At 42.9% G+C, this 22,893-nt stretch overlaps 1 protein-coding gene across 1 annotated transcript in view; it reads left to right on the top strand.

The window, feature by feature from the left end:
* The window catches only part of BANK1 (B cell scaffold protein with ankyrin repeats 1), a 2,350,097-nt gene that overhangs the window by 646,944 nt on the left and 1,680,260 nt on the right, over positions 1-22,893 (top strand). The window contains exon 3 of the mRNA XM_086961584.1: positions 18,848-18,993. Within this exon, the coding sequence (XP_086817710.1) occupies positions 18,848-18,993 (146 nt within the window). The remainder of the gene's footprint in view (positions 1-18,847; positions 18,994-22,893) is intronic.

Below are 22,893 nucleotides of genomic sequence, written 5' to 3'. Positions count from 1 at the left end.
CTTGTGACGATAGCCTGAGCAGGGTAGTCTGTGGTGTGGTGGCCTTATCTTCCTCGGTTCTAAGCCTCTGCTTTGATGGGGCCTCAAGTTATTGTGGCTTAGGCATAGGTGGTTACTTCTTCAAGGGCCACAGCTATCATCTAGTTAGCACTTTGAAATTAGTTAGCCACGGTCCCCGCAGCAGAGTCTTGTAGGTAGGCGCTTTCCCAGAATCACCCCCAGAAGATGGGCACGCAAGGTATCTGGGGCCTCCCAGACGCCATCTTAAAGTTTGGCAAGATCTGTCTTGTCTTCAGGGATAGCCCTCCATGGCTTTATTTCGCCACTGGGGCCCAGAGTGCAGATGTGGAGTAAGTCCAGGCTGTCCTCCTCGCTCTGCTGCCTATCAGCGCGTCCCCACCTGGCTCAAATGCTGTACATTGAGTCGACCTCCCTTGCAGCCCGGTTCAGCGAGGGGACACTGCTGTGTTCGCTGAGGTCTCGGATTGGCTGCCTCTCTGCCCAGGTCTTCGCTCTTCTGTACCCAAGCTGGATCTCATACTGTGCCCTTCTCTGTGCGTTTGACCATGGCAGCGAAGTAATAGGAGGGATTCTGCCGGTGCAGTTCGTGGTCGGCGGGCACCCCCGCCATCTTGGGTAGCCTTCCACAGTGCTGGTGATCTGGGCTTGAGCTAGTAACTGACAATCCCGCAGCTGGAAAATGAACTTGTCCGCTTCTGTCAATCACTGCGTGTCACATTCCGGCATCACACGTTGGTTTAACGAGGTATCCCATGCCATGGAGACTGGATTTACGGGACCCTGGGCGGAGCCGGTCAGGATCACGTCCTCAAGCCATGATGGTCGACCATGCCCCGCATTATTTTGTTCTGGCCAGGCCTTAGCACTTCGACAAAACATACCGATGCAGCTGTTCTTTGGGACAACGTACTTTAGCTTTATTGGAACACACAAATAGGTAGGACACACTTGGAGAGGGACCTTTACATGGAGAAGAGCTTTCTATTGGCTAAGGGATGGGGTTTGCTGACAAAGCCCAGAGATCTTCTAATATATAATAATACTGCTTCTTAGCAACGGGAGGGTGGTTAGGCTCTATTGTCTTTTAATTATGACATATCCCTTCATGATATATGGACTAGCTGCTATGCTGACGGTATTTGTACTATGCATTTTACTGCTTATTGTTGCATGTATACTGCATGTTAGGGCACTTTAGTTCAAATACATCTTTTAAACTGTTTTGTGTCTCTGTCAGATCTTATTGTGGACAAGTACAAGAGAGTGGGTGAAGGAATGTGTCTTGCTACCAAGATTCCTGAGAGATCTGGGAGTGTTGTGCTCTGGGGTGTCTAATCATTTGTTTCTCTGTGAGTGAGTAGAAGAGCAAGTGAGACATTATAGCTAGCCTGTCCTGGGCTCATGGGTATGCAGGTGGTAGGATGACTCAGTCAATATGCACTAAGGTCCCATGATCCTATGCATAGTTCTGTTTTGATACAGAATTCCTGCAACATGGCGTCACCAACGTTTGGTCTGGTACTTATTCCTGAGATCCCTGAGAAGCGCTTGTGCTTGTCCATGATACCCTCTCACCGGTTCCCAGAGACGTCCATGGTGGGGGGGCTTAGTCTCCTATGTCGGTAGGGTATCCCTATTTCTATTAGTCTTTCAAGCTTGAAGTTTAAAACATTTTTGGACCCTGTTTTGTTTTGCTGTTTTACAAGTTGCTTTCTTTATAAACTTTATAATTCTGTCCATCACCTGTTGTTTTTGCATTTGTCACCCTGAGTGCGACGGGTATGCTCACACGTGAGTCCCGTGCTCTCCATGCCACTGGAATCAAGCTATCCAGGCTGATGAGGGCTGAAAGCCCGAAACCGGTCCTTGGATGAGTGTTTCCAGTCCAGGGAAGACCTGGCTTGGCAGTTCGTGCTGGACTGTTCCCATGGGGCACAGGGTCAAGACTGATTTGCATATGGCATTTGAGCAAAAAAACAATGGTTTTAGGCCCAGATCTCTGTACTGGGGTGAATGTATGACATTGTTCTGCATTCTGTCCATCACCTGTTGTTTTTGCATTCTTTATAAACATGGCACAACCACTCCCTATTGCGGCACATAACCCCGCTGCGGTTACAGCTTACTTAACTCAAAAACGAAGTCCCCAATGCATGGGTAAACATTATTTTCATGGTTGAGGCTGATTCGGCATACTGCTTTGAAGTGTTTTATTCGTAGGTTACATTTCTGGTAGTAGATGAGAATGATAATTTATTTCATGAAAATACACCCGCTGCTTCTCCAGCAGCATATCATCCTTATGCATTAATTGAAGTTCCGTTGACATCATGGGAGCATACCATTTGGTTTAATGGCACTCTTCCTCACCCTGTTTCTTTTGTTTGAATAGGTCCCTTGTCTATCGATGGGACACTTGGCTGGTTTTGGCTGGTTTTACACCACATCCAAATTATCTCAATGTGACTGTTTTAGAGCTATGTGTATTGTACACGCAATTGGTTCATCATCATAGACTTGTCATAGAGTTTATTTCACTTTGCCTCAAGGCAGCTCCAGCCGGAGCTGCTCCTCCACTTTCTGAACACGGCAGCAGACTTGTGATTTGTCCTGTCATGATTAATTCAGTGATGGGCAAACGTCCTCAATATCGTGATGACTTGCAGTTTTGGCTCGCGCAAAAGTTTGAGAAGCTTGAGGCAGTTTTTCCACATATGACTCTTATTGAAAAACACAGGATCCTTACAATGAGTATGCAGAGTGGTCTGATTCCTTCTTTGGCTGATTGCACCTCCTGGGGGATGGTGTTTGCATCCGTGTATACACTATGCTTCGGCCCCCCCTTCATGAGTGTTCTGCAGAGCCTTCTAAAGAAGTTACAGGATGAGCACGGTGTTGATCCAGCCCTGGATTTGGGGATGAAGTTAGTGGGAATGTTCCCTATTGATTCTGGTCAAAATTAAAGGTGAGGCAGTTTGTTTACAAGTACATAAATGACTGGTTGCGGTGGTGGAAGTGGTTCAGCAGCGACAGTTGTGGATTATTATTGCGGATGTGTATATGTCCTTAGGTCGCAATAGCTCTGGGATTCGACCATTTACACCTGCACAAAGTAAACCCCCTGCTGACAAGGAGGGTTGTTCAGTCTTTCCTGAAAAGGCTTGATAAAAGAATCAGCTGCAGCAACAACATAAGCGTGGTTCTCGTGCGGGTTTGCCTCCACCAGACGCTTCTGATTGCAGATTTGATTTGCGTGATCACTCAAAAATGAAGAAACCAGAGAGTTTCCAGGTACCTGATCCTCGTTCTCATCATTCTTTTCAGGAATAGCCGGATCAACAACTTGGCGGAGGAGGGTATCAGGATTGTAGACAAGGCGAGTCTACGCAGGCAAGATGTGACCCCCAGCACACATTTGACGTAAAAGGCAAGCAGGAGGAACCACCTCAATATAGTGCCTCGTTATAGAAGAAAGAATTTGCTGGTTTGACAGCAAAGTATGCCTTAGATAGTGAGAACTCTCCTCCTCGACAGGAGTTGGGTGGTAGCCCTCCTTGACAGCATGGAGGAGGTTACCATAATGCGGCAGACACTCCACCAGCATCTGGAGGTGATAGCAACTGACACTTTCATTACTGTAGAAACAGCAGAAACTCAAGTTGCTCCTCCTGATAGGCGTTATAAAGTAAGCCTCCAAATTGAAGGTGATATTAAACACCCTGTTAAAGCAGTCTTTGGGAGAATCTCACATCTTCCTTTGATATTTTATTGGCGGAGGTTGATTGACCTCCCCCTTTTGTCCTTGCATCCTCCAGAAGGGAGAATGTTATTCTACCGTGATGAGGATAAAATTGCTCATGCTTCAGAGTGGGCATTATCCCTGGCTCCAGCGTTATATCGCAATTAGGCGGGTTGAGACAAGGATTCCCCAGCTCATGTGATTCCTTTGCATTCTACACCTCAGCCCCAACCGCAATATCCAATTAAACATGATGCTAAAGTGTCCGTAAGTGACATTTTGACTCAATTGGAATATCAGGGTGTGATTGAACCCAGTGTTTCGTCGATGAATTAGCCTCTTTTTCCGATATTGAAACCGGACAGTTCATATCGTATAGTTTTACACTACAGACATTTGAACAGTCATGTTTGTAGCTTTTCGGTTCAGAACACGTATAGCTCTGTGTTAGTAAACAACATTGTTTTCAAAAATATAAAACTACTTTGGATATTTTAACAGCTTTTTTAGCCATTCTTTGGCACTGGAAAGTTGTGATTTGACCACATTCAGTGCGTTAGACAATCAGAGATGCTATGCGAGATTGCCTATGGGATATAAGAATAGCCCAGGCATGTTTGCTGCAGGCATTGTTTCAATTTTACATGAGATTGACCCTAATGCCTTTTCGTATGTCGATGACATTTATTTGATGAATGATGAAATGACTCTAGATCTTATGTGCATGGATCGCATTGTCCACATTTTGCGAAGTTGGGCAACAAATGTAATTTTGCGAAATCACATATTGCCTTTCTGGTAGTACTTTTCCTTGGTTATCAACTCAATAACAGAGGTAGTGGGTTGGCCCCCCACGTTTTGGAGAAATGTGCTCAATTGCAGCCTCCTTCCCCCCTTAAAAAACTTGAAATCTTTGATTTTTTTTTATTTTGGCAAGACTTACATTCCTGATTATACCCAGCGTATCAAACCGCTATATGCGTTAATACAACCCACATTTTTGTCTTCCAGTTCACTTCCAGAACATACACCAGTACTTAGGTCTTTGCTGTCTGATTTGCTTACTACTCAATTCTTGTTAACGAGAGATAATGCAACTAATTTGGGCATGCGGTTTGTACCATGTACGTTAGGATTCACTAACGTAACTTTCAATGAAGGGGACACCATCCCAATTGCTTATAAATCGCATTTGTATACTCCAGCTGAGATGGGTTTCTCTTCTACAGAAAAGATTTTGACAGCATTTTAGAAGGCAATTCTGAAAGAACGCTCTCTGGCTAAGGGCAAACACATCTGCATGGTTTCCCTGGGGCCTGCTTTAGAAGCAGTCACAAAGGCTAGTGTCCTGAATTCTAAATCTCTGCATCCCCTGTGGATACGATGGGCTAGTTCTTTGATGTAGGCCAATGTCAATTTTATCTTTGACCCTTCTTTGCAAACACAGTAGTTTTTACAATATGAATATGTTAATGCTCCTCCTTTATCATTGCTTCTTCTTGACCTTATTTATACTGATTGGTCTGCACAGCCGAGCCATTGGTTCTAAACATGCTCATTCAAGAGGCTGCGCCATTGTGGTAGGTACAATAGTAGATGATGATTTCAAATTGTCCTTGGTGCACACACAGTCCCTTGGGGATTGTACAGCACAATTGGCTGAGTTACGTGCTTTAGTTTTGGCTCTTGAGTTTGCTAATCCTGATGTATCTACACTTGTAGTGTGTGATTCATTTTACTATGTACAATCCTTCAATGATAATTTGTTCTTCTAGACACAAAATGATTTTCGTGATTCTAAAGGCAGCGCAATTAAGTATAAAACGCTTTGGGTCTGAGGGGCCGCTCTTAAGGAACGTTTGCCACTCACACATATTATCAATACATTGGGCCATCAACGTGTTGGAGCACACACTGTTAGTAATTCACTGGCTGATGAGGCAGCCAAATCTGCAGTAACCACATGCTCAGTGACAGCAGTCACTAGGTCTGTGACTAAAATTGATGATGATATTTTGGCAGCTATTGCCGCTACGATGGAGGAAACACAGTTTTCCCAAGGTTTCCCTTCTTGGTATACCTATCATTTACCAACCAATCAAATTTCATTTGTGACTATTCAATCCCTTGGGGATCGGCTGATTCCCAACAAGGACTTTCTTTAATAGTGGCTGCACATGAAGGCATTGTTTCTTCACATGCCGAAGTGACAGCAACTATTTCCCTTTTGCAGCAACATTTTTTGTGGCCTGGTTTATACCAACAGGCATGTAAATATGTTCTGTGACATTTGTCAACAGATTAAACTTTCCACTGTTTCATGTCCACCTCATGCTCAACTCTACATTTCAAATCAACCTTTTAGTTGCATTTATCTTGATTACTGCAGTCCTTTAACGTCTGATAATGCTTTTAAGTATATCCTGGTGTCAGTGGATTCATGAACTAGGTTCCTTTTGGGTAGGGCCCCAACGAAGTGAGAACAAAAAAGAATTTGGTCTTTCTTACCTTGCACCAGTCCGAGTCCTTGGATTGAAGGGTACCCGTACTGTGAGCTTACTTCCGTTGCAAGGAGATTCGATTTATTTCCATTGAGCATGTCAAGTTACACCATATGGCCATTACTCAATAGTATTCCTCCAAGCGTTCCCTGATGGGATGTTTCACTTTGTCCACTGGCTTGTTTCCTCGACAACTCCCCAACAACAGGAAGGGTGGATAGAGACTACAATTGATTTGTTGCCTGCTTTATCATCAATTTCCACCACTGTGGCAAATTAGTATGCCTCTCCACCTGTTGAAATTATAGTTTACATTCCTGAAACTGCAATTCATTCTACTTCCAATGAGGAGCAGCCCCCATTATTTAATCTGGGTTCCAGTGGTTACTATATGGACAGAGATAACTTTTCTTCTGATTCATCTTTTTCGCCTTCCTCTGAGGCAGAGCCCCCAACACGTGTTTGTGTTTTCATCTCCGGGTTTAAAAGTACTTACCTTGTTACCCCTTGGACTTACATCTGGCTGGTGTTAACAATGGTGTTCCTTTTTATGTGGATTGGGTTTCTGAAAGTGTTTTTCATGTTGGTTAATGGCCATTACTCTGCTGTACACTTGGTTGATGGAGTTCTGGCACCTCATACTTCATCTCATAAGATTGAAAGAGATCAAGCTTTGGTAAAAATGTCGGCGTCCCCAATTATTGATGGTATTGGGTAGGAAAACGTGTCATTCTATATCCATGGCCCAACCTAAACTTTACAAATTCCATACTTATTCCGCGTTTCTTTAGGAGATGTGGTTTTGCCTGGAATACACTCCGATGACTGGTATGTTAACCCTGTTTATTCATTGTTTTCTGATTTGCAATATTACACTGCTTTTGACACTGAAGATTTGTATTTAAATTCTGTAAATTATTCTGATTTATTCTGTTAACAACATTATCGCCCTCATTTTTTACACAAAACCAGTACTCAGAGACCAAATTTTAATTATACCCAGTGGGAGCATTGCCCAACACCATTACAGAGAAGCTCTAAGATCTAACAGAGAAAATGTATGTATTTTACTGGTTACAATATTTCAGACCCTGAGTCCTATTTTTATAAATTGATGATGTCAGCCCGCACCAAATTTATGCTGACCCATACTAAATTTGTCTATTCCTCGTCCTTCATAACTGAGCTGTCCATGAAGGGTTATGATTACTGGAAGGATGCAGTTGATTTAAAATCTATTTGGGGTACCAAAGATTGGCAAGTGCAGGGCACTGAATCTTTTCATTACATGTGCTTGATACTGTCTCAGCTATTTTTGAATCGGACGGTACAGCAGACTACTTGTTTTGGCTTAGCCACAGCTAAAAATGTAAACTCTCCCTCTTTTCCCTTATTGGCTGTCTATGACAAGTGGCATTTACATACAAACAACTTGATTGAGGATTTAACTGTCATGTTTTAGAATGGTACTTTAAACTCTTTCAATATTGACCCTTTGGGTAGGTTATTGTTGTCAACGAGCTCTAATGAATGTCAATTATGCATTTTCAATACCAAGAAAGGGTTTACACGAAGTAGGCCTGATCTTCGTTTTCCACATTCCCATACAGTTACCACATATTCTGTAGGTAAATTATGTCAACAATAGTTGTACACAATCCACATTGTTTTCTGTAAAACAACATATTTCCCTTTTAATAGGTGACATAGATCTTGCTGATTTTCTTTTAGGTCCAAAGTCCCCTCGAGCAAAACGTTATGTTTATGCAGTATATAATGAATTTTGGAAGCTATCACAGAAGGAAGCTGTGGTGCGCCTGCGCCATATTGAACAAAATTATTTAGAAAAGGTTCTGGCAAGTAGTCGATAACAGCATTAATACACTGTCTTCTTGTATATATACTTTGGATAATATTATCTCATCGGTCATTGACATTTTGCAAAATGAAGTGTCTGTTTTGTATCAAGGTCAAATCAGTTACGTTCTGATATGCAATTTGGTTGGACCTTGCAAACCGCACTGTTTTTACCATTTAGTTTGATAGATAAACAGAAACTGATGTCAATGAAAGGCGCAACATGAATATTGAAAAACTAGAACTGTTACCATTTTCTATGGCAGAAACTGATTCAGCAGTGTGGTTAATACATGGGGTTATTTCATAGCATATCTCACTGTTCCAGCTTACGGCCTGCATGAAACACTATCCAGTGGGTAGATTTGAGCCCCTTGGGAGTAGCTATATTCATGAATTATGGTTGTTGCCTTTCACATTTCGGTGTCAATGAGCAGATAAGGAGGTTTTCCTTACAGGGGAGGATTGTGACTCCATGGTAGGACACTCCCTGGTCTGTAAACACGTGAAACTACACAGTGCCTGTAAAGTTTCAGCCCCTAATTTGGCTTGTTTCTTAAAAGGGCCCCGGTCCGAGCTATTATTCCAGCTCTGACTTTGCATTCGAAGAGCAGTTATCTTATCATAAATAACCACAACTCCTGTGGCTTAAGGCCAGGCATCCCGTATATAGTAACCATTTCACAGCGTGTTACATGTTGCAGCAATGTCCTGTTTCCACGCCTGCATCAGATTGTAGATTGTTCGCTGTGGCCTTCCAGTCCAAATTAAAAACAGATTTCAATAAGCTAAGCAGACTGAAAGCGCTATTGTGGCTCTCACTTCAGTTCATGATACCTTCGAATTGCAGGTGGCGAGAACCGCAAGTGAGATACATTCATTGCTAAACACAAATCTCCCACTCCATTTTGGTGAATGAATTCACCAAATACTTAATGCATATGATACAGTGGGCCATGCCCACTTTTTTAAACTTGTGGGATTCGGCCTCGCCACTCCTTTCAGATTATTTTTGGAGTAATATCAGCTTTTTTCCATACTATTTTTTCCAGCGCCGTCGGTGGATTTCCCCTATTGCTCCTGCTGATTTGGGGCATACTTGTACTTCTACTGCTGCTCCGCAATGGCTGCTCAATTTGTAGAGCTGCCAAGCCCGTTACAGTTGCAGTTTTACCGTGATCGGATGCGGCACCTTTTTGGTTAAATGCCATTAAACGCTCCTAACATCGACTATTGGCTGACCTTTGGTTATGCCTACATTACCTGCATGCAACCTGTGTTCCGCTGCCTCTGGTGCCATTTTCAATGGGCCCTGGATATCTGCCTCTCCAATACGTCACACGCTGCCCTTAATTATGAACTGTTAATGGGTCGGTTGAAAGCCCATGACCAGGACTGTTCTGTGGGTAGGTGCCTGCTGTGCGATCCTATACTTGGACCTACAGCAGACTTGAATACCTGTGCACATGCACAGCACCTCTTGGATCAAAGTTTCATGGAAGTTAATGCAGGTTGTCCAAGTATTTTTCTGTCGGCTTCTGGATATGAGGAGCATGTGTGCTTGTTTGACTTACTTAATTGGATGGCTTACCTTTTTACTATGGAAGGTTCAGACAACCTACTGGAGTTTATGGCATTCCACTTTTCCTGTGACATTTTTGTTTCTGGAGATTCTCTGTGAATGGATATAGTTTTGGGTACCCAGTTCACTGCTTTTTATATTTTTTCAATTTTCTTAGTGGCAAAAATATTCTAATTGGAATTTAAAGGGCTCTTTATCCTACCGCCAAGAAGATTTACCTCTGCTTACCTCTGTTTATTGTTTTAGCCCAAAGCTAACAACCTGACCAAGGGGAGTGTGTCACATGGCCCATAGGGACATTGTACTCTTTTCTAAGTTAGCATGAGTATGCTGCCGCTTGCCCGCTGCTTTGCACACGTTACTACACAACTTTATTTTTGCAATCATTTCTATGGCTGTTTTCACATGAGAACTCATTGCTGTGTTCACTCTCTGCAGGTTCCTGAGATTTTGGGTGAACATTGTAAGCAAGGTCGAACAACAATGCCCCTTGTTATTTTGTTCTGGCAAGGCCTTAGCACTTAGACAAAACATACTGATGCAGCAGTTGTTTGGGACAACGTACTTTAGTTTTATTGGAATACACAATTAGGTAGGACTCTCTTGGAGAGGGACCTTTCCAGGGAGGAGAGTGAGACAGCACAAATGATGTAGATCTACTCTCTATAGGCTTAAGTATGGGTTCTGCTGACAAAGCCCAGAGATCTTCTATTATATAATAATACTGCTTCTTAGTAAGGGGAGGGAGTTGAGGCTCTAATGTCTTTTTATGATGACATCTCCCATCATGATATAAGGACTAGATGCTATGCTGACGGTTTTTGTACTATGCATTTTCCTGCTTGTTGTGGCGCGTACACTGCATGTTAGGGCACATTAGTTCAAATAAGTCTTTTAAACAGTTTTGTGTCTCTGTCAGATCTTATTGTGAACAAGTACAAGAGAGTGAGCAAAAGGGTGTGTCTGGCTACCGCGATTCCTGAGAGATCTGGGAGTGTTGTGTTCTGGGTTGTCTAATCATTTGTTTCTCTGAGAGTGAATATGAGAGCAAGTGAGACACTTTAGCTAGTCGGTGATAGGAAGAAGTGATATATCTTCCAGTTGGGAAACTGATAACAGTTTTCTTTTGAGTTATGCAATAGAAGGTTATCTATCTCATGTTTACAACTCACCTTATGTACACAAGGACAGGGATACTCACAGGCATGGATACTAAGCGCATGTTCACATTGTGCATAACTGCACAAGGGACCTATCACTCAGACTGTAGCATCTCACAGCGCTCCTGACTTTTCCACATTATAAGGCAAACACACACTTAGAAAATTGACAGGCCATATGTCTTGAGTAAAAAGTGCTCTGTTGATTATTGCTGAGTTTGTGGGGCTGGTAAAGTGGATTGATTTGTGGGCCAATAGGTAGATCAGTGAAAAGATGAATGATTGCATGGATAGATAACAATGGGTGAGTGTAAAGGCAGATGGAGTCAGAAATATTGATAATTATCAAGATAAAATGAATTTTCATAGGCTGATATTTAAACAAGTCAAAGCACCAGAGTGTGTTTAAGAACTTAGGGCCTCAGAGGTTAGTAAGGGAACTAATATAGTATTTTTTTTTTCTTTGGAGTTTTATTTAGTGCAAACTCAAACCGAAGGTATCAGTATAAGAGCGCTTTACATGAGCACCAGTTGCGTTACAGAGGGATACATTCATTTTTTTGTTAGGCACAGGTATATTAAGTGATTTGCCACGAATCACAGGATGTTGAGTGTCCTTGCTGAGACTCGAACTCAGTTCCACAGATTCGAGGTCAATCGCCCTGGCCGTAGGCCCCACCCTCTACCCATCCTCTCTTCTTTCAATACTTCTGAATGGGTTATAGTGAAGGACTGGCAGTGACACCTGCACCCTGTGCCGTCTGAGTTACTTCAGTCATGCTCCAGCGATGGCGAGTGTGGTGTGGGTAGCCACACGGGATCCCAAAGATATTGGAGCGCAGCCCTTCACTTCACATTCAGCACGTTTGAGGTAGCCCATTTTGGTCTGAGCCCTAACACACACATGCAAGATAAACCATTTTGTTTAAACACTGTTTGCAAAGCTTGGGCAGATTCCTTCTGTGGGACGTGGGACTACACTGCAGGCAGACTTAGGATGCATTGGCGAAGAGTTCACTTACCAACACTGATCTCTGGCACAATGTTCAAACAAATATTCTAGTTGGATCAGTTTGGGTCACGCAGAGTGACTGTTGACCAGTGAAGAGCCAGGAAGCCTGTTGATTAACAAAAGACTGATATTTATTCTTTCAATCAAAGTCCAGTTTTTCAATCCGATTCCAAACCACTGAGCCGTTTGAGAAGCCCAACTGCAGTGAGCCATATCAAAAATGGGGTTTACTCAGTAATGGTCCTGGACCTGGGTGCAACGGGATACTAAATACAGCGGCCCTAGACCTTATTTAGATAAGGTATGAATCATTAATCCATCTAGTTAAGATTTATCAATGAGTAGATGAGCTACGAAAACAATTAATGTATACAGCTCACAATCCTTAGTTCATTATTCAAACGTCAGTTGGGCAAATTGCAACAAACCAAAACCTAATTCACCATGCAATTTATTATTCTTTATTTTAGCTGGTGATAAATCAATTGCATGTATAATATTATCAGACAGAGAAGGTTGCTCCAAAGGGGGAACGTGTGTAGGAGAACAGTGCTCAGTGTGAATCGGTGAGAAGGGAAAGTAAATAGGAATAGTAAAAAGAAAGGCACTTTTTTTACATGTTTTATAACAATTGGACTGGTTGAAAATCACCGTCCTAATAGGCCTAGCCACATTTACAATACATATGGTCATATTTATCTGGTTCGTACAGATGCACAATTGAATATTTGGCACAATATGGGTCACAATAAAAGGGGTCTAGGCCTTTCTAAGAGCTTTGACCTTTCGACCCACTTGGGGCTCAGGGGTAGTTGTAAACCTCGGCCGTGCGGGTCTTCATCAGGACAAGGGCGGGGTGTGGGAGCACAACCTTGTTCAGACGGGCTAAGTCACTTAAGAGGTAAAGGGTTGCAGTCAGGTTTGTTGCATAACAACACAAGTGGAAAAGTTAAGCTCTAGATAAGGGCGATGGCTTACCCTCCGCGTGGTGTGTGATGAGGAGGCCTTAATGGAGCGTACGTAAGGTGCACACCAAAGGTGTGACTGTGGGGCGACCCCCCCAGCAGGTGATTGCACGAGATAGCTGGAAAGAAAATTAACCCAAAAGGGGGATCAGTCTCCCTAAGGAAAAAGGGCAAGTATGCACCATTTCCACAGACAGCCACTGAGCTGAGATCGCAAGTCATAACTTTATGTGATTACATCACGCTGTAGGGAAGAAAGGCATCATGTTCAACCTTGACTGAAGCAAGACGGATAATTCGGCAACTGAAAAGGAGAGGAACAATAGTCACTCTCGGAGTATGGGCAACGAAGGGTTAAAGAGGAGACCAGCCACGGGTCTCAGATGCCACATTACCTTAAGTTGTTGAATTCAGCGTGCGCGTTCAATCTCAGTTTGGGCGTTTGATGAGAGCAGAGGGAACTGCCTTGTAGATAAAGCCGGCTGCCGCATGTGTACGTGTGCGGACGTGCTCACCGGCGCTCCAACTGTCATACATGACAGACTGGCGAAGGCATAAACGGGCACAGGTCCCTGTGGGGATGAAATAAAAGAAAGATTCGGATTCACATTATCAGTAACTACAACAGTTATTCACACATTTATTACGAACAAAACAGTGCAAGGAATTGCCAATTAATATTGAAGAACCACGTATTGCAGATATCTAGATAGTCGTGATCAGTATATACAGTGAATAATTATTACAAAACACTTCGCAGAGTATGTATACTGCATGGAAACACTATTTCAATAAAATGATCACTAATTGGAGATATCTAGATTGTTGTGATCAGTATATACAGTGAATCATTATTACAAAATACTTCCAAGAGAATGTATACTGCATGGAATTACTGATTGAATAAAACGAACACATGAGTGAAATATGTACAACATATACAAATGAAGGTAATCAATAGAGTATGCGACCTCATAGTGCCCTACTGGAGCCAAGATTGGCTACAGTAGGGCTAATTGCAAAGCGGGATTCACAGGAGCAATGATGCACTGCGCTGGGGTTAACCAGGCATATCTAAGGCCATTTAAGCAAGGTGGGTCTATGAGTACACTAGAGTACAAGTGTCTCAAGGAAGGCTTGTGGTGCCTGGATAGTGAAACAATGGGTGGATTCAGCTATTACTTAGGACAGTTACCTGTCTGCTTATTTCCTCAGATTCATTTAGGATCCTTGGAATGGTGTCGAGAGAGTATATCCACCTGCATTTATGTTTGCTCAATACATTGGAGAAATTGCCACCCCTGGGGTTGGGTCTAACCCTCTCTATTACCCACCATCTGAGGCTATCAGCACTATGCTCAAAAATGGAGAAATGGTCAACCAAGGGTGCGCCCTGCACCTTGCATCTTATGCGACTGCAGTGCTGAAGGATGCAGCATTTGATTTTTTGTGTGGTCTGCCCTACGTTCATAAAACCACATGGGCAGCAAATGGCATAAATCACTCCGGCAGAGTTACAATTGCTATAGTCTTGGAGTTTATACGTCTGACCATTGTGTGTAAATTCAGTTTTGTCAGCGGTCATATGGCAAGCTTTACAAAGGCCACACTTGTGATGACCCATGACCGGTGGAAGGCCCCAGAGTGTGGTTTGTCTCGTGGTGCAGGGTGGTGGTAGTAATGATTTAACCACATAGTCCCTGACATTTTTGCCCTTCCTGAAGGCATGTAACAGGGGGCATGTTACCTAATTCATTCATTACCAAGTGCCAGTGTTTGTTAATGTTTTTTTTGATTGCGTTACTTTTGGTGTTAAACGTTGTAACGCAGACCGAATGTTCCTCACTGATGTTTTTAGTTTTGGGGACCAGCAGCAATTCCCTATGGTTATGCCAGGCTCTTTTACTTGCCTTTTTAAGGAGTCTGATGGGGTATCCACATTCCAGAAGTCTTGTAAGAAGACCTGCTGATTCAGTGAAATAATCCTCCTTTTTAGAGCAGTTCCTCCGTAACCTCAGGAATTGGCCAAAAGGTAGATTGTCCCTCAGGTTATGGGGGTGATGACTAGTGTACCTCGGCAGCGTGATACGCTCACTACTCTTCCTGTACAGACTCATGTGCAGTTTGCCTGACTCTGCTTTGATTACGATGTCCAGAAAGTTTAGGGCCATTCTGTCAAACTCCAATGTAAACAGGATGTCAGTCGAGCAGGAGTTGAGCCAAGTGTGAAACAGTCCTAGTTGGTCAGAACTACCCTCCCAGATGATTAAAACATTGTCGATATAACGACGCCACAATTTAATGCAGTTGTGGTATGGGTTGTTGGCGCTCAAGATAAATTCTTGTTCTTACTCGTACATGTAGATGATGGCCAGGTTGGGGGCAAAGCTGGCCCCCATCGCTACGCCCTTGGTTTGTTCAAAGTAGTTACCTTGAAAATAGAACAAATTCTTGGTCATGGCTATGCTCAATAAGTCAATGATAAAGTCAGTGGGGACCTTATGTGGTGCAGGTCTACGGTTTAACACCATTTCCATGCAATTGAGGGCTGAGGTTTGTGGGATATTGGTGTAAAGGGCAGATATATCCATAGTTGCAGTAAGTTGATGTTAATGCCAATTTCCTCAGAGCCAATGCAAAGTCATCAATGGATTCCCCATATTGTTAGGACCTTTGAAAAATTATCTGCGTATCTAACTTGAAAAATGTATGCAGGAGAATATCTCTCACCCAACATTTTAATGACAGAAGCCTATTCATCCATAATTTCAGCTGTAATCATTTTACCAGATGACCCACCTCATTTAATTTGCACTTTTATTTCAAGTAAAGGTAAAGTTCTCAATATAGATCTGCCTTATTTGTAAATGTCTATCTATCGATAGCATCCAGATATTCCTTTTCAATGTGGCGGGTCTCAGAGCGGCATTCCAGGAGATATTGAAAATAGTGGAGGAGCTGTAATGCCCACCATGATAAAAGTGCACAATTTTTATCTACAATGTTTATTTGAAATAAGTACTTCCTCAGCAATAAAAGAGCATATTCAAATAGGTAAAATAAGCTGATGATACTCTAAGTTCAGGAATGAATAATGATAACATAAGCAAATTGTCGCAGGATTCAGATGTTTTAATAATTTGGCAGTTCCACTACACAGCCACAAGAGAAGATGAATCCCAAATTCAAAAGGGCAGCCACAAATTGAGCCCTAATTAAATTGGCAGCCTGATAGTAGCTGATTTAGTTCTACTTCGATGTCTATTTAGCAAATGAAGAGTTAAGCTTCCCGAGTACCTAGCGAGGAAATCAGGCCAAAGCATTGCCAGCAGCGTGACTGAAGGAATGGCTCATGGCAAAGGAAAGACTCTGTCCTATTGTCTATGTCTCCTCACCAGGAGACAGGACTCTTTCAAAATATAGTGAGACGGCAAGTTAGTGGTCACAGGTGATGAATCCAGGTCACACTCATTGCCACTGAAAGGAAACGAAAAACTACGGCATAGATGAGGCAGAGAATACTTTATTCGGCACATAAGTACGATGGCTGCAACAATCAGCACATCACCGACTCAGCTTTGTCTCAACTGCCACCCAGAGTTTCCACATTTGGGTTCCACCTCAACATTCTGAATTTCATCTAGGGCTGGAATCCAAACACACACCCTCCCAGAACCTGCTGCTATGCGATGCTTCCTCGACACAGGCCTTCACATCAAAAGACCATCATTGACGGTATCCTCGTCAATGATGCAGGATGCTGCATCCCAAGCCTTGCAGCTTCTTCAGACCAGATGGTGCGCAACGCATTTTCAATGTAGGACTTTGCATCGGAAGTCCTTTGTCACAAGCATCCACAAGGAGGATGTGGGACCTTGTATAGTAGCCTCACAGTCCCTAGAAACACCTCTGCATGATGCATGTTAGACACTGGACTCTTCATTGCTTTGCAACCAGGATTTAAGTTACTCATGTTCAGCGGGCATAACTGGGAATTTTCTTGTGTTGTTTTTCACTTTATTCCTGTTTGAAGGGCTGCATAAAAACTTTACACATTGCCTCTAGATATCCTGACTGCTTTTGTGCCAAGCTACCAGAGGGTTAAGCACAGGTTATTTTGGGGTTTGCGTGTGACTTCACCCTGACAAGGATTGTGGTTGCTGCTTGAGTAGGGTTTTACCTTCTGCCAACCAACGACCCAATTTCGTTACAATAGTAGAATGTTTGTAATTAAAACTAGAACTGGTCAAAACAAGGGGCACGCTAATGTTTAACTTTAAGTTATTCAGGATCATTTGTTGAAGAGGCGTGTTTTGAGTGTCTGAGCACACCTGATATGATTATGTGAATATATAACACAAAATATTCAGATTTTTTGTTTAGTCCTGGATATTAGGAGGATTTCAAGTAGCAGATGGGCTTTGCTCCTTCCTGAAGGCCCTACTTCAGTGATGGTCAGTTTTTCATGTAGTTATGATTTCTTGTAGAGATGGAGCAGTTTGTGTGCATCAAATAGAAGTTTGAAAATAATGTGTGATTCCAAAGAAAGACATTGACTTTCTCGCAACAAAGCGGGAAACAGCTCAATGTCTTAGAAGAGTCACTGGTCAGCAGTGGTTGAAGAAGTGGGTAGATTTATGGGGCCATTCAAGCAGAGCATTGCCATCATGAATAACTAATACTCTAGTTAGTGATCGTAAATGCCCTAGCTTGCATGTTTAATTTTGAATCAGTAATGAAGTAGAGGGATTTGGATGACAAGAAGAGATTGGGCATGATGCCCATAGTTGGCATTGACCCAGCTGTAGTTGATGGGGGTCAGTCCTGAGAGCTAAAGATGAGAACAATAGCATTGTTAATGTCTTTTGAGGAGACGGTCTGTCTGCGGGACAGCAATATTGTCATGATTTAAACTACAGCATTTAGGGTGTTCTTGCAAAAGATAGCAGGGCCGGAGAACTCCCTTCAGAATTTCTAGCCGGTTGCTCCGGTACCAAATGGAATGCTTGGCTCAAGAGAGGTTGCGGTTGCACGCTTCCTTTCCAGCTGACTTGCTAAAAACTGTACTTGTGTATGAAACTCTCCAGAATTACTGAAAATGGCATGTTACCTTCTCAGTCCTCCCACATGTAAATGTGTGTGTCTTGTAAAGCGCACTGCTACCCGGAGGCGTCCTGGCGCTATAGACCGCTGGGGAACCCGTCCTGGCTTTCCCTGTGAGATGTTCCCTCCAGGGTATCTCCAAGGTGAAACCAGGCATCCTTGGCATCTGTTGTGGAGATGAGGCAAGCTAATGCCCAGAGTTGCCGAGTGTGATCCCTGGTTAGAGTAGGCACCGAGGCGAGAATTATCGAGTCCGCTGACCCTGGTTCACGACCCTGCCGCGTCGGGGATTGAACCCTGGTCCCGGGCCGTCCACTGCTTCCGGGTCTGCCGCCTCTAACCAGTGAGCCACACCACTCCACTCCACATAGTAAAACATTTATGTTTCAACACCAGACAGCCTTATCGACTCTTGGAAAAGGTGTGCAATGTGAATGTAGCTACTGGAATCAGATTGTTATTGGCATTAGGGGTTCCTGTACATAGATATGGTCATGCATCACAGGAGACTTTGATGATATGTCAAACTATCTGTTGATGTTCACCAGGTTCCCTTTCTTTGGACTGCAACGTGCACTTGGGAAACGAAAAGCAATTGTTATTGCCTATCCACCAACATCATTTAATACCAATTGTTTATCATTGACACCGTTAATGTTAGCCTGATGTTAGATCAAATAGAATTTACCAATAACAACTAAATATTTCCCTGTGTAGCACATTGATAGGACTTGCAAGTCATGGTTCAGTTGTCAGTGCCTAGATGTGTTATTTTGTTTACTAAAATGTCACCTGGCTCTGTCCATTGTCCATTGTTTGTCACTACTCTTTAGAGACTCTACTGAAAAGATTAAAAATGTATTTATGAAAATCAGTATGCCATATTAAACCCAGGTATCTCTTTCAGATTCCTGTACCGAATATGGAGAATTTTTGACACCTGATGACTCAGAAGTAAAAGAAGAGCGGAGCAGGGATATTCCAGTAAATTCCCCAGCAGCAGAAATGAAAAGAATACCAGTACTAGTGCTGCCAAAAAGAATATCCTGTGAGGTGAGTCAATAAGAAGACAATTAGTGGAATTTCATGCCGATAATTAAAAAAATGGAGTTACAATATAGTCAAACATGGGACTCAAAAGAAATATGGAAGCCTCATAACTCTAAAGAGTTGGGGAAGCAGGCAATTCCTCAAGACAAGGTAAACTCTCTATTACCATATTGTTGAAGTTGTTCTCTGCATCTGTAGAGAGAAAACTAGACATGTACATAAACATAAGAGCAGCTGAACGTCATATTTCAAGGTGAAATGTGCTTCAAGCTACCTAAATGACTACAAAGATGTTTGGATACAGTGGTGGTCGAGGCGATTCAGCAGTCAAGTACATTTGTTTACATTCCTGTTTAGAGGCTTATAAATCTCGGGGGATTTTATTTCTCTTCGTCATTGGAAAACAATCTCAAGCATGTTCTAATTGATGTAGCTTAAAATGTTGTTCTGTTTGGCCGTGAACTATTTTTGTATTTAACTGGACAGAAACCTGCGTCACTTGTGCAATCACATTACTGACTTTTATTAATGTATCAGTAAATCTATAAAGACAATCTGAGGAAAGTTTATCATGCTTTTTAACCAATGAGTAGTAAATCACTCCATTATCCTTGTTACTATATTTTTGTTTGGTATTTGGGACTTTTTAAGTTTTCTTTGTAATTATTACCTGATTCAATTGTCTATGATTGGGGCTATGCACCTATCCTTCTCGTTTCCTCTACTATCTTTGGAGCTCAACTCTTTCCCATTTGCAGCTTTTCTCTCTCTTGGATATTTTTTTTTCGCTTAGACTTTTATATCCCCTTCGCAGTGATAATGCCAAACCTTTCTTCACCTCTTCTCCCCACAATATAATTTCTAACTGTATCACTCACTGCTGTCAGTTACAGCATATGTTATTATTGTCTCAACGGTAAAGCTTTTCCTCATTTATGCTCATCCATGTTTACTATCGCCTTCACATCCCTTTTCTCCTATGCAAGGACTCTAGGGGCCTCATTTATGAGCCCTTGCGTCACTTTTACGCCGCCGGTGCGTCACTTTTTGTGACGCACCAATGGCGTAAAAAATGCGTCTTGTTGCGCCATATTTACAAAGTGACGCATCTAGGTAGATGCGTCACTTTGTAAACCCTTGCGCCACATTATACCTGTGCCAGGTATAATGTATGCAAGTGGGGCGTATTGACGCAAGGAAGGGTCGTAGAAGTGACGCAGTGAAATCTATGAGATTTCACTGCGTCACTTTTAGGACATCGTTGCGTCAAAATCCTGCGCCTGCCTCACAGCAGGTGTAAGACCCAGGCCCTTTCACATGGGGCTTGCCCCATGTGAAAGGACGCATTGCTGGAGTTGCGTCACTTTTGTGACACACTTCAGCAATGCGCCACTTTTGCGCTTACAGATACGTCAGAAATACTGACGTATCCATAACTCCTTGCAACATGATGCGTCATACATTAAATATGACACATCAGGAATGTCGCAAGGAGTGTGCACTGAGAAGTGAAGCATCACTGCTTTCACGCAGCGATGCGTCATTTCTCATAAATGAGGCCCCAGGAGTTTACTTCAGGTCTCCACTCTTTCTAGCTCTGTATCTTGCTACTGCCTTTTGCAAGCGGAGACATCAACTGTACACAACATTCAGTAAAGGTAAACTTTCATAAGTTTTCATGGAACCAAAATCTAACACATTTGAGACTATTAATTGACATTTTGTAGTGCGTTTTGTATAATACAGCCCATGTTAGAGAACTAACCGCACACAGGTAATGTACTGTCAATTGCCTGCTCCATAATGGGAATATTTTAAGCATTAAATCGATTAGATGAAAGAATCAGAATCTGGAATTTCTTGTCTGCTTCCGAGAAGTCAGGCAGGATGTTGAAGTGATTGATGCTCACTTTAGATAAATAGTGCCCGCCCACTGTAACTCTCTGGAATTTGGATATATCTTTGACAGAAAGCTATTGTGACATCCTCCGATTTTTGGATACATGATTGCTTCTTCCTAACCAAGCAGCCTGGAGAGCTCACGCGTGATGTATATTCTTGAAAATTCCAATAATATATTTCACAGTTGATCCCATAATTGTCAACTGAATCATTAATATTATGCATGAGATTGCATGAGATACAGTCAATCGATTTGTAGGCACCAGAGTTGACACAGGATATGAAACCAGAGGATAACATACTGCAGTTTTGTGCCAAACCAATGAGTTATGCTTTAGCAGGTTTCATATTCTATTCCTGAGATATAAAAGACGAGGTAAATGTGTTGCTCAGATTAAACAGTGTTTTATGAAAGCTAGAGGCTTTTTCAAAAGTTGGATGTGTTGCAAAGGGCCTATAAATGTAAATTAAATTTGATACTTGTATAGCGCACTACTCACCCGCAAGGGTCTCATGGCGCTTGTACGAATACCGCTGTGGAACCCATCCTGGCTTTCCCTGTGAGGCGTCCACTCCGGGGCACCCCCAAGGTGGAGGCCAGGCATCCTTAGTGTTGTGGGGACCGTTGTGGAGATTAAGCAAGCTATTGTCCAGAGTTGCAGAGTGGGTCTCCATGATTGGAATAGACACCAAGGCGAGAATGATCAGGTCTGTGGAATTTTGAGCCCAAGACCCGCCGAGGCGGGCAATTGAACCCTGGTCCCGGGCTAGACCTCTGCATCAGGGTCTGCCACTCTAACCATTGAGCCACACTTCTCCACTTCTATAAGAAGCTGGGTTACTGGCTGAGTGGGGTAAACCCCTACTCAAGCGACAACCACAATCTTGTTAGGGCGAAGCCACACGCAAACCCCAAATTAGCCTGTGTTCAACACCATGGTAGCTTGCACAGAGCAGTAAGGCTTAATTTAGAAGAAATGTGTAGAGTACTCATGCAGCACTTCAAACAGTAATAACGTGATACAACACAAGGATTATCTTACACCAATTTAGAAACATTGACTATAATTTAATCAGTAAATCAAGAACAAAATGACAGAAATACAATCAGTAGAACTGGGGATATACAATGTTAAAGATTTAAGTGAAACTAGTGCCAAAAAGCCCAAAGTGCCATTCATGGCTATGAGGTTGTGCGTGCCTGGGAGAAAGTCACAAGTTCAGACCGACTGTGATGGAGCGTGAGTTGGATACACGGATCAGATTAGTCCAGCTGAAAGAATACCCTTCACAGTCCAGCACAGGTGAAAGGAGCCGTGGGGAGAAGTGATATAATCACGAATGTCAATCAAAGTCACGCAAAAAGCCAGACTTCTGTCCTGGACAGTTGCTGCTGTAGCAAGAAGATCCCGTCGGCATCACAGGTGGTCAGGGCTGGAGATTAACATTGGCGGTTATCGCGACAGTCAATGGAGTAGCAGGAAGAGTTCGTTATCAGATACCTTACGTTGGCTGCAAGGTCTTGGCATGAACGGGCCTGTTCATGTTGGCCAGGAGTCCAAAAACGTCAGAGGATCTCAGTTGAGACACACCAAGGGTCAAGACTTGTTGGGGACCAATGAAAGTCAGGAACTCCCTCCAGCAGTGGCCAGCATCTCTCATGCAAGTCCAGTTGCAGGTCCAGGCAGCAGGTCAGCTGGCCAGTTGCAGGGAACCTCTGGAGCTTGTTATGTCCCTGTAGCTGAGAAAAGGAAGTCAGCTGCCTGACACTTGGAGTAACTTCAATGTGAGATGAAAGGTGGAGGTCCAATATTCCTTTTCAGCAAGCAGAGCAGCAGGGAGCAGGGCAGCAGAGTAGCAGGGCAGCAGAGTGACAGACTTCTGCCAGTAAAACAGCACAGCAGTCCTTCTGCAGACTTTATAGGTCTAGGAGCATACTGAAGAAGAGTTGGTGTCTGAGGTCTTATATTTAGACTGGGTGCCTCCTCTGAATTGGAAGAA

Source organism: Lissotriton vulgaris, chromosome 3_1 (genome assembly GCF_964263255.1).
Source record: "Lissotriton vulgaris chromosome 3_1, aLisVul1.2, whole genome shotgun sequence".
NCBI lineage: Eukaryota > Metazoa > Chordata > Amphibia > Caudata > Salamandridae > Lissotriton > Lissotriton vulgaris.
Note: the sequence above shows the minus strand (reverse complement) of the source record. Positions and strands in the feature narration are given on the sequence as shown.